General features: G+C 39.7%; 1 protein-coding gene across 2 annotated transcripts in view; it reads left to right on the top strand.

Annotated features, from left to right (window-relative positions):
- The window catches only part of gabrg3 (gamma-aminobutyric acid type A receptor subunit gamma3), a 93,638-nt gene that overhangs the window by 61,067 nt on the left and 20,052 nt on the right, over positions 1 to 12,519 (top strand). For both annotated transcript variants that reach the window (XM_086283147.1, XM_086283146.1), the window contains exons 4-5: positions 4,145 to 4,365; positions 9,368 to 9,450. In XM_086283147.1, the coding sequence (XP_086139273.1) occupies positions 4,145 to 4,365; positions 9,368 to 9,450 (304 nt within the window). The remainder of the gene's footprint in view (positions 1 to 4,144; positions 4,366 to 9,367; positions 9,451 to 12,519) is intronic.

The following is a 12,519-nucleotide window of genomic DNA, read 5'->3' as shown; positions in this document are numbered from 1 at the left end:
CCAACTAACAAAAACATGAGAAAAAGGTCATCAAATAAAAAGGCAGTCCACCCCTACATGCTCCTGTATAAAGAAACAGCGGTCGGTTAAGGTGAGCTGAGGATGAATGACTGGCAGTCCATGGCGGTGTCATCATATACGTTGTCTCCAGGTAGTTAGCCAATCCGTACATGTTTTCTTGTCCGCCCCCTGTATGCACCAATCACGGAGAGGCACCTGCACACTCAAATTTGCATATCAGCCAACATTACGACAGCAGTTGTAACCAGTGTTGGTCAAGTTACTTGAAAAAAGTAATCAGTAACTAATTACTGATTACTTCCCCAAAAAAGTAATCTTGTTACTTTACTGGTTACTTATTTTCAAAGGTAATTAATTACTTAGTTACTTAGTTACTTTTTAAAAAACATAATTTACAACCTGAATAGGTGATAAAGCGATAGATCTTTCAGCCCAATTCTACTTTTTCTGCATAATCCATCATACAAAAAGTAATCAAATGGAAAAGTCTCTTTTTTTTTTAAACTTGTTTTATCAGTTTTAATCTTTTAACTTTATGCATCAAGCAAAAATTAAATTATATGCACCATTCTCTGACTTGAAGAAATTAGTTTAACATCCATCCATCCGCTTATCCTTTTCAGGGTCACTGGAGCCTATCCCAGCTGTCATAGAGCGAGAGGCGGGGTACACCCTGGACAGGTCGCCAGTCTGTCGCAGGGCCAACACACAGGGACAGACAACCATTCGCACTCACATTCATACCTAGTGACAATTTGGATTATCCAATTAACCTATCCCCACAAGCTGCATGTCTTTGGATGGTGGGAGGAAGCCGGAGTACCCGGAGGGAACCCACGCAAACACGGGGAGAACATGCAAATTCCACACAGAAAGACCCCAGCCTTTCTGATGCTGGAATTGAACTCAGGACCTTCTTGCTGTGCGGCAACAGTGCTAACCACCGTGCCACCGTGCTGCCCTATTAGTTTAACATTTTCTCTGGAACTCGAATGCCACAAGCTGTCGGGACAGTTCACAATTGGTCAAAGTTTGTCCAATTTGAAGTCGGCCGGCACAAAAGAACTACATGCTCCCCCACTCCCCAAAAACTGAAATTTAATGGTTTACTCACACACAATGAGGGGAGTTGGGGTCTTTCCACAGGTGCTCAAGCCTGGTCGCAGAGATTTGGTCCCATTTAGCCACAGAAGCAATAACGAGGTCCAACTCTTCCAGTTTATTGATAACACCTGGCTCACAGGTGACATTGCAGTTAATCATAATAGTGTTAAATGGGATGAAGGTCACACCAAATTGGGAAAATCATTATTTTCATGCCTCTGTCTTTTTGTAGAGAGACATTGCCATATCGAAATGAGGTGGGCCATTTCCCAAACTGCCAACACAAAGCTGGAAACGCTGTTTTATTCTTTTTTTCTTACTGGACAGCAAATCAAAACCTTGCTGGTTAAAGTGAAAGATGAACATCTTTTATTCTGTACTTTATATTGAATGAAATGATCATGTGGAGTCCATTTGTAATGCACATCAGCACCTTTAAATTTAACATGAGTATGTACAGTATCTCTACATCAGCAATCTTAATATAGCTGCTCCTCTGAGGCATTTGAGGTGAAAGACCCATTTTCTTCACAGTAACACCTGCTGTAATGACTGGAAGCAGCTGCAAGCAGCAGGGAGGGGAAGTGTGATCGATACTCCTTCAGAATAGTTAAAATTACCTCTAATGTGAAATTATACAACACACTCAAAGCTAGAATTGCTGATGGGTAAGGGTTACGTCTCTCCCTCCACCTGCAGCTGACTGTTTCCAGATGTGATTCAGCTCATATTAAGTTTCATTGTTTGATCTGCAGCTCTGTTCTTTCACTGGTCATTAAGTGCTGGATATTATTTACATTTTTTTCCCCTGAGCACCACACAATTAAAGGTCATGAGTACCCAGTGGTTCTCTTGATTATGGACTTCCTTCTAATTGGTGAGCTATTCAAACTGGTGCAGAGACTGGGTAAAAGGTCAAATGCATCTCCGGCGGTGGCAGCAGAATAAAAAGATGTAGGTTGCTGGAGGAGGGCAGGCTATCATTAATTTCATTATGCTTCACTTCTTTGTCTGTATTGTTACCAGAGGACTGTAAGAACTCAGCTGTTGCTGAGGAGGATTTTAGCTTGGCATATCGCAGATCGCACTAGCACAACTCATCATTGCTCATCTACATGATTTATATGTTTTCTTGTCACAACACGGATAGTTACTGTATCTTTTGAATAACAGTCAATTGTTAGCTTGATTAAATTGCATCCTATGTGCAATTAATGTAATAGTGATGTGGTTCTTTAATCACGTTGTGTCTTAAATAACTTTTTGTTTTAGTTTTATTTTCTTAGGTTTTAAAAAGTACTGAGTGAATGTCTAAGCATCATCTGCAGACCAAGAAAACCTCCAACTCCATGAGTGCTGCTACCATAGAGTGCAGGATTTCAGCGTACTGAGTGAAGTCGTGCTTGCTTATAAGAGCAACACTGGGCCGAACTGTACATTGAGAACATATATTTACTCATAAGAAATGCAGGAGGCTTTTCACTGCCACTTTACACCTTCAGGTGCTAAAACCACCACAAATACCAGGAAGTGTCATAACAGTATATTTGTTTGGTTTTAAATCCTGAAAAAAAAAGACTTTATATCAACGGCATCATCGGCTCTTCGGTGGTATGCTACTGGATTCATTTTCAAATTTTCCTCCCTGCTTAAATGGAAGACTGTAACCTGCATATAAGCTTTTTGATAATAACTCTTGGCAGAGTTAGTAAGTAGTTTTAATATTAGGAGAGAATTAAAAAACCTACATGAGATAAGATTCAGATAATGTATTTGAGAGTTAGATAAGAAGTAGAGTGAGTCAAGACTAAAAATGTAAATAAGTGAGAGAATGTCAGAGGTTCAGTTTTCACTTTACCATGAAAATTCGAAAATAATTTGACTAAGAAGAAATAATGGCTACAAAATGATCGTGGTATCAAATGTAGGTAAAAGGAGACCTGTGATTTGCTCTAACCTGTACTGAGCAGCCACCTATTGCACTTGGTGATATGGAGCCTTGACAATTTACCCAGAATGCACTTTTTGTACTTTTCTCCAGTAAAATATTAGAAAACAGTCAGTTTCAAATGCATTTTTCATGCCTAATTTTTTTTTTTTTCATTTTTCATGTGGATATCACCTTATGAAACTCTCAGGGTTAAAAAAAAAAATGCAGAAAAATGTGTGAATGTGAGTTTGAATGGTGGGCTGTCTCTCCGTGTTAGCCCTGACATAGACTGGGAACGTGTCCAGAGTCTACCCCACCTTTTGCTCAATGGCAGCTGGAATACGCTCCAGCCACCCTGCGACCCTGAATTGGATGGATGGATGGACAGACAGTCATGGACGGGTTTTTGTAGTTTAAAATGAATGCCATTCAATTGTTCTTCTTTTAAAGACTTCACAGAGTCAGCTAAATGGAGCTGAAGTGGTAAATTGTTCTTGAGTCTTGATGCTGCAGATGAAGAGCTCTGTCCATCCTACTCTTCAGGCTTGAATGAAGGACAACTAATAGAGTATATAGTATTTTAATGAATACAGTGAGCAGCAGTGTGTTTAACAATATGATTTTTTTTTTTTTTACATTTCACAGGTCTGCTGGTTAACACAGGCGTGCCATCGGTCTGTCCATCAGCTGTCTCATTCTCATTTACATATTTCACATTAATTGTAGTAAATTACCATTTTATTCAAAAAAATACAAATTGATAAAAAATAATGTAGCCTTTGAAAGGTCAGACCAATGATGGAATAAGCATCACTGGTCACATATGGCCAAGTGAATACATAAAATGATAGACGCTGACCCCGGTGAAAATGACACATGATTGATGGTATAGACTCATGTGTTTCTGACACACACAATACTCCTATAAAGAGTCATTCACAAACAGAAATTCAATAATCCTGGTTAGCAGGTGACATCGCTCCTGTTTTCTTCCCATAGCCACAGAACAGCATTAGTATTTTATTTTTTAATAGTTTGGATTATAATATGGCAAAAAAAATGATGCGTTGTTTGGTTTTGTTTTTCTAGGAATATCAAATTGACATCATCTTTGCCCAGACGTGGACCGACAGTCGCCTCAGATACAACAGCACAATGAAAATACTGACTCTGAACAGCAACATGGTTGGACTTATTTGGCTACCTGACACCATCTTCAGAAACTCCAAGACTGCAGATTCCCACTGGATTACAATGCCTAACCAGCTGCTTAGGATATGGAACGATGGGAAGATACTTTATACCTTAAGGTAAAGACAGAACTCAACACAGACATCTGTTCATGTTTTACTGTAATACAACACAGTCAGAAGATATGCAGAATTGTCCCTCAGCGTACCCGGACAAATATGGAGACACAGTCAGAGAGTGTAAGGAACCCTTTAATCCTGCGAATTGACCTGACCCCCAAAGTCCAGTTCAGTGTCCAGACATACCATGCCCTAAAAATCTAGTGCGATCACTAACCACAGACGCTTCACTTGCAAATGCCTCTGTGAAACTCATGCCCCAGTTACATGCATTCAAAGATGAACCTCCCTGTACTTAATCCATACATTCTTCAGTTAATTTTTGTAGCCGCTTATTAAACTTGGGGGTGGAGCATATCCCAGCTGTCCAGATGGGGTACATCCCAGACAGGTTGCCACTTTGCTACAGTGTGTCTACATAAATAGCTCAGGAGGGTAGATCATCTACTAATCGAAAGGTTAGTGGTTTGATGCTCCAATCTGCATGCCAAAGTATCCTTGGGCAGGATAGTGTACCCCAAGTTGCTTTCTGTTATGTGAGTGTTAGCTAGAAAGCACTTTGGTGTAGAAACAAGTGCTTCAATGAATGTGTGTGAATGGGTGATTGAGGCATGTTCTGTTCAGCACTTTGAGTACTCAAGCAGAGTAGAAAAGGACTGTATAAAGCTCAGTCCATTTAGCCCATGCAGGCACAGGGAGAACATGCAAACTCCACACCCAGCCAATTATTAGGCTGCTGCGAGGTGGTGGTACCAACCGCCACCTTTTGAAGTTTTGAACTGAAAACTTTGAAAGGTATTTAGACCGTTACTGCTGGACTTTGTAGAGCAGTTGAAGCATTGAGTCAAAGTGTTCAGGTGCATTTTAAGTCTGGGCTTTTTGCTGGGCAACTCCAGGACAGAGATTCTCATTCTTTTGTGTTCTTTTGCCTCTATGCTTCTCAGCATGGCTTAATTGTATATGCATAAACTTGTATATCCACTAAGTATGCATGAGGTGCCATAAATAGCATATGGCATACCCACATTCTTACGTCTGTCCCCATATTTGCTTATTTCTTAGTTCTGTTTGTTTTAATACTGGACACATAATCATAATTTGGCAATATAATATTATGTACACAAATAGTTAAAGTATAACATAGTGAACATAGTATAACAATAGATTTACTTGTGCTTATAAATAAAATTTGAAATGTATGTTGTTTCATTCGGCCCCATTTAAGCTTCTGATACATGTGCTCTCTATAAGGGTCTTTGTATTCTCACTGTGCTCATTTATCCTGTAATTTGAGCCAGTTTCAGTGTTTTTAGGTGGGACTGATGTGCCACCAAATATCACTTCCCTCATTACAGGAAGAAATGCTGCAGTGTGGGCTTTATTCTTTCAGTTGTTAAGATAATGTTACTGTTCTTACTGCTAATTTTGCTTGAGTTAGCAGGAAGAGGCGTTAAGTGATCGGATGTTTCATCTTCAGTATGTGATGGCATTTTATTTTATTGCACAGCATGTAACAGCAATGCAAAACAAATGTCCTCTGTCTGCTTTTAACTCCTTGCAAGAACATAAAATTTTCCCCAGTCCAGAAAATTGCCTGCATAAAACCTGCACATTAATCCTCTGCGTAAACGTGGGATTTCTGTAACCCTGTGACATCATTCCTATGGTACATAGCATATCAACATTTTTTTCCATATGATTTTTGTAATTACTTTTCTGGATCTTGATGTTTTCTGTGCCGTGTCACCTTTGAGCCAGCAACATCCATTCATTTCATCTTGTAAGGAAATTTAGCGTCCTTATTTAATAATAAAATGAAGGCAGCACAATTGTCCAAACAGAGCAGTGCAAGAGCAATTAGCCTCTATCTTCAACTATTGTAAGTGCAAATTGGTTGCTTGAGATATAAGACCAATTTACAGAGGCATCTACCCTCGTACCCTCGAGCACTCTTTGTAATTGCAGCACTTCACATTTATAATAAAATGCTCGTTCGCTAATAAGCATCTCTCGACTGTCCTCGGTCTTTTTGTAGCCGCCCTTATGTTTGACATCTTCACATTTTTTAATTGACACTTTCTGTTGAGGCAACTGTATTGCCAAGTATTCCACACGTAGTGTCTTTAAAGGCTATCAGACTTTTTTTATTCACACAGAGTAGTAAATCCAACAAAGAAGTAGCAGCATTTCGGTGTCCAAGTCAAGCCATAAACAAAGATTGGTCCTCATGAAGCTTTATTCAGAAGCGTGCAAACTTTGAGGAGTAATATCCGCTGATGGCATGAGACAAGGCTATGAAATGTCATTTGGTATTAATTGTGCACTGGCTTGGCTGGAGTAAACAGAGATGACATTTTGTGATATCCATGCCTCTCCCACATGCATCGTATTGTCCCAGTTCCATGCCTTAATGAGGCTGAAAGATCATACCAGAGTCACTCTGCAAAGATCCTTCTCTCTGCTGTTCTTCGCTTTTTACCGTCTTTTTGTTAATGTGACACATGTAATCTACACGTACAGAGCATTCCTTTTATACTTCACTGTAACTAAATTGGGAAAGCCATTTTGGAATAATTAATATAATCCTTTAAGATTTTTTCTCCTTATTTTAATGGTTGATTACTCAGTCACATGGTTTGATGTGTGAACAGAACCAATTCCATTATGTAAAAAGAGGTCAAGGCATCCTCATCACTTCCTGTAGCCTCTTTTTTCAGTGAAATAAGAAATGCCATTTGCTCTTTTTGGTTTTGTCTTTTTTTTATTATTATTATTTTAATTATATCTCAGTACAGCTTTACCCCTTTCTATTATTAATTATATTATTATTTTATGTCAAAGTGCATACAATCACATAGACCTGGGGAGAGGGATACAGCAACCTAAATGACTGTCTTTTGAGTTTTATAAATCCATTGAAGGACAATAAAGGCTGTCACAAGTGCACAGTCAGCCAGAGAAAGCCATGAAAACTGTATAAAACTATGCACATTCACCTTGTGTCACTAAAAAAGATCTAAGCCATCGGTCCCCTCTTGCTGTGTCCTGTCATGTGTGGCAGTGGGACATTTAGAACATGGAACATGGAGTAGAGTTAGATGGACTATTCTCAGAGAGATATCTCAGTCCTGAGCAGTTATTGTGCTACTGCCCATTAATCTGGAATGGGCAGTAACAGTGAGCAGTACAATGAGAAAGATTATTCATAAATGAAGAACATCCAAGGCAGTGGATGTCGCAGTAAATTCACTCCAAGGTCAGACCGTGAAATCCTCGGAAACTGGAGGAAAAAAAAGTGCTACATCTCAGACTCTACAGGCTTCGGTTAACACGTTAAATGTAAACGTTCATTACAGTACAATTCGAAAAAGACTGAACAAGTATGGTTTGTTTGAAAGGAGGCAGGAGAAGTCTCTTTTGTCTAAAAAGAACGTGGCACCACAGCAAGGTTTGGAAAAACTTCTGGCACAACGTCCTTTGGACAGAGGAGACCAAAACAGGGATGTCCTTCCAGAACACACAAACCAAAACAGCGCATTAGCACTGACACCTCGTACCAACTGTCAGCACGGTGGTGGAGGGCTGATGATAGGGGCTTGGTTTTATAATTTACATTTTAAAATTTGCCTCCACTAATACACAGTGACTGGTGAAAGGAATATAATGTTTCGTCTATTGTATCGGCTGTCTACCCTGAAACAGTGACCTTTGCCCCAAAGGTGAACAGACAAAATGACAGATTAACGAGTCCAGAGTGGCATCTTCAGATGTTATTCAGTCTCAGTTGCAATCACAGAATTTTCAAGTTTTTCATTGTAAAGTAACTTAAAGAATTAATGACTGAAATACGTCAGCGAGTTCAACAGCAAAACAGAGTTAGAGCTTCGCTTCCAGGATATGAAACGCATAAGTGAGATGTGGGCTAACCTGCTGACCGAAAATAAGAAACGGGCCAACAAGAGTTTACCCGCCAAGTACAAAGTCTTGCTAGGAGATTGAATACTTATTTCACTCAATGACATGCAAATTAATATGCAACTTTTATAATATTTGTTTTTGTTTGATTTTAGTTTTTTGTTTGTCTCTCAAACTAGAAGAGTCTGTTTGTTTCTTTGTAAGTGAGCAAACTTAGCGATTCAGCCCTGGATCAAATAATAATTTTGGCTATTCTAAATTTCAAATTTATATTACTGGGCTTAATCTGAAGCCAGCAATATGCAGGCAAAAGAGCAAATAAAATTAAAAAACACCCCCAAAACAAACAGTGCAATCAGACTCCCAGAGGCACAGGCTGAAGCAAGAGTTTAAGGAATGGACAACATTGACACAGAAGGAAAATCTGAAGATCTGTTTTAACAAAGCTGGAAAGCTTAACTGCAAAGAGTAACGAGGCATTCAGCTTGTATAGCTGAACAAGGTGGGCCAGAAACCTCATAGGAAACTAAACCAAACTGGAAGTAAAATCCAATAAAATACATAACATGAAGTGCTCTATATGCTTGAGCCTAAAAAGGATTTGAGCACATTTTTGAGATTTTGTAAATGAGTATGTGAAGAAACAAAATACTTTCTCTCTTCTTTCACTTTCTATCAAGTCAAAAAAAAACCCTCAGTATTAACATTATGTTACACAGATGTTTTGTTTCATGGCCAATGTTTTCTTTGGGTAGAAATGACCATGGAAGGGCATAAAGAAGCATTTTACAGGGGTTACAAAGGACAAGCTGAAACTGAAATGGAAGAGTAGCTTCTTTGCCCGAGTGTGCAGTAGCTTTGTGATTTAGACGTTTCTCACACTTGAAGCTGCATCACACTAGCTGATTATCATACTTGAATCCCTAATATGTAGCTGCGAGGACGCTTTTATAGCTAAATGATTGTTCCTCCTTTCACATTCCACCGATTCCATCGAGATCATACTTTGAAAACCTGAATATGAATTTACACCATCTGGAGCAAAGCAGAAGAGGTTCATTACAAGAAAATCTTGTTCTCTTTGCAGGTTGACCATAAACGCAGAGTGCCAGCTGCAGCTGCACAACTTTCCAATGGATGAACATTCATGTCCGCTCATCTTCTCCAGCTGTGAGTACGCTGTGTTCAGTGCAGTGTTCATCTTCTCCTGTATCTTCCATGTTTATGAGAAGTACAGGATGTATTTTACTCCTCTGCATTTTCAAATTATGTGCATTGTTTCACCATGAGCAGAGCTATACGGGTCACACAGGATCCATATGATCCTGCTTTGTATACTGGGATATATTAACATGTGTTAATACATAAATTGAACAAACACGGAGAACAATTAAGACCAAAAATGACCTAGGTATAACAAAGACTTTTACATGTCTGCATCCAGTGGCCTATTGCGTTAAATCTTCCTGTACATATCATGTTTCCAAAAAGCAGTTGTTCTGTTCAGTTAGTAGTTTTGTTTTGGGCATTTATTTCTTACAGTTAATGTAAAGGATGTAGTATACTTCAAGGAAGAACCATAAAACCACCAAACGATTAGTTTGGTAGTTCGAACCTTGGCAGCTCCAGTCTATATGCCAAAGTATCGTTGGGTAAGAAACTGAATTCAATGATGTTTTCATTGAATTGTGAGTATTAGATAAAAAGCACTTAGGTGTAGGAAAAAGAGCTTGTGTGGATGGGTAAGTGAGGCAAGTTGTATAAAGTGTTTTGAGAGGCATTATATAAGAACCAGAATGTGGGAACATTCCTGACTCTACAAAGGCTTTAAAACTTTGGCAGAGCAGATGCGTTCGTCCACCTGGAAAAACTGTATTAACTGATTACTCTATGTGTGTGAAAGAGAGTATGAAGACCCATGTCACATGTCCCAGAATTGTTGTGCTGTTGTCCAAATGGTTACCACAACTCTTTAATTTAATTAGGTATTTCTGAGAGGCAGCAGGTTTTATCCTCCGCTTTTCATTTCAGTGTGGTTATAAGTAGTCATGGCAACATTTGAGCAACATCTCTTTGGGTAAGCTCATACAGAAGTGCCTGGACATTTTAAAGAAAATAAGCATGCCATAAAGCAGGGGTCAGCAACCTTTAACACTCAAAGAGCCATTTGCACCTGGTTTCCACGCAAAAGAAAACACTGTGAGCCGCAAATACTTTTTGACATCTAAAATCAAGATAACACTGTATATATTGTTTTTTACCTTTATGCTTTGTGTGAACAACTAAGGTGTGTTGCTTATGAAATCCATGAAGTGCTACAGAGAAAATTACATTTTATTTATGTAATTAACACATTTTGAACTCTTAAAGAAATATAACAAAAGGAAAGACACCCAGCTGAACTAAAACGATCCATGTAGCAAATAAAAACTGTTGTGAGCCGCCACCCTTATATCGCCTTTGGGCTTTTGGAGCCTTGACCTGGCTTTTAAAAAATAATTGGAAAAAAAGCACTCTTCTGCTGAAAAAAGAAAAATAGATATTTGCAAAATTCTGCCTAAATATGTATTTTACCTGGTTAATGTGTGTGGCGGGGCGTGGTCTAGGAGGACGTACCTGAGCGGCACCCGCAATCACGTCTTTTATGATGTTTTGGGCCTTTTTAAAACAGTGGGCATTGTGTAGAACTTCCAGTGTGGGGAGAGGGCAGCCAGTGATCTTTTGGGCGGTGTTAATGATCCCTTGGAGTGCTTTCCTCTGAGCCCCTGTACAGCTAGTGTACCAAATACATATGCAGTAAGTTAGAACACTCTCAATGGTGGCTCTGTAGAAGGACACCAGCAGTTTCTGTGTGATGTTATTCCTCCTGAGAATTCTCAGGAAGTACAGTCTCTGTTGGGCCTTTTTCAGCAGCTCGGAGGTGTTCACACTCCAGGAAAGGTTCTCCTCTATATTGACTCCCAGGAAGCGGAAGCTTGCCACCCTTTCTACACAGTCCCCATTTATGAATAGTGGTTGGATCTCTGCCTTTTTCCTTCTGAAATCTATTATGAGTTCTTTGGTTTTTGAAGTGTTGAGGAGGAGGTTATTGGCCTTACACCATGACGTCAGCTGCTCCACCTCGTCTCTGTACGTAGACTCGTCTCCCTTGGAAATGAGCCCCACCACTGTGGTGTCGTCTGCAAATTTCACAAAGATGTTGCTGTGGTGGCAAGGAGTGCAGTCGTGTGTGTAGAGAGAGTAGAGCAGTGGACTGAGCACACAGCCCTGGGGTGAGCCAGTGCTGAGACTCAGGGCTGAGGATGTGTGATGGCCAACTCTGACTCTCTGTCTACGGCCCGAGAGGAAGCTGTTGATCCACATTAGTTAAAGTTAAAAAAGATCTAAAATAAATAAAATACACTTCAGCTAAATACTTCTAATTTATTTTCCCCAAGCCACGCGGAGCCGCACTATACGGACTAAAGAGCCGTAGGTTGCCGACCCCTGCCATAAAGCATGGCAGGGCCAAAAATAACAGTTCATCCAAGATTCCATTTGAGGCTGGCTTAAAAGTGAGCAAGTCACCATACACAACAGTTTATGAACATAGCTAACCAGTGTTAGCTGATTATTTAGCATAATTTAGTAATTTCTGTCCTCAAAATACTAAAACCGATGCTTTGAAACTGGCAGCCAGAGGGGATGTCACAGTGGCTACATCTATATTTTATTACAGTCTGTGCTTGTGTGTTTTTTGGTGGCTTTTAAACATCTGTTACTTGTAGCAGATCACCCAGTACAGATGTTACGGTCTAGTTTTATACTTCTAGTCATTGGCCACTTGTTTTGTCCACAGGCCAAACTGAAGGATCTTTAAACATTACCGCTTTCACCAGACTAGCATGCCTCAGCTAACAATTACAGCTTCACAAGGATATCATCAGATGGAACAATGATATGATGCTGTGGATGTTTACATCGCAGTTTCCGTCTTGATTTCAGGCTCGCTCCTCCCTTACCATCCAGTAAACCTGGCTCACAGTGAATGTAGAAACGTGTCTAACTTGAAGCTTGAGGTGTCTGTGATGTGTTATTTGCAGTGGACCTTCAGTGGCCTCTCAAATTAGAGGATTGAATTGGTGTGATGAGACCTTGCGCCCTGTGTTGCCTATTAGGGTTTAAAATATTCTCGCCGATCTGCCTCGACTGTGGACCCATCCTGCTGTGATCCAATAAACCCACTTTCTTACCAACTGA

This window comes from Aulonocara sp. 'chitande type north' Nkhata Bay, linkage group LG23 (assembly GCF_057382095.1).
Source record: "Aulonocara sp. 'chitande type north' Nkhata Bay isolate Kocher_YH1m ecotype deep benthic linkage group LG23, A_spYH_male_GT1.1, whole genome shotgun sequence".
NCBI lineage: Eukaryota > Metazoa > Chordata > Actinopteri > Cichliformes > Cichlidae > Aulonocara > Aulonocara sp. 'chitande type north' Nkhata Bay.
This window is presented reverse-complemented; position numbering and strand designations above follow the sequence as displayed.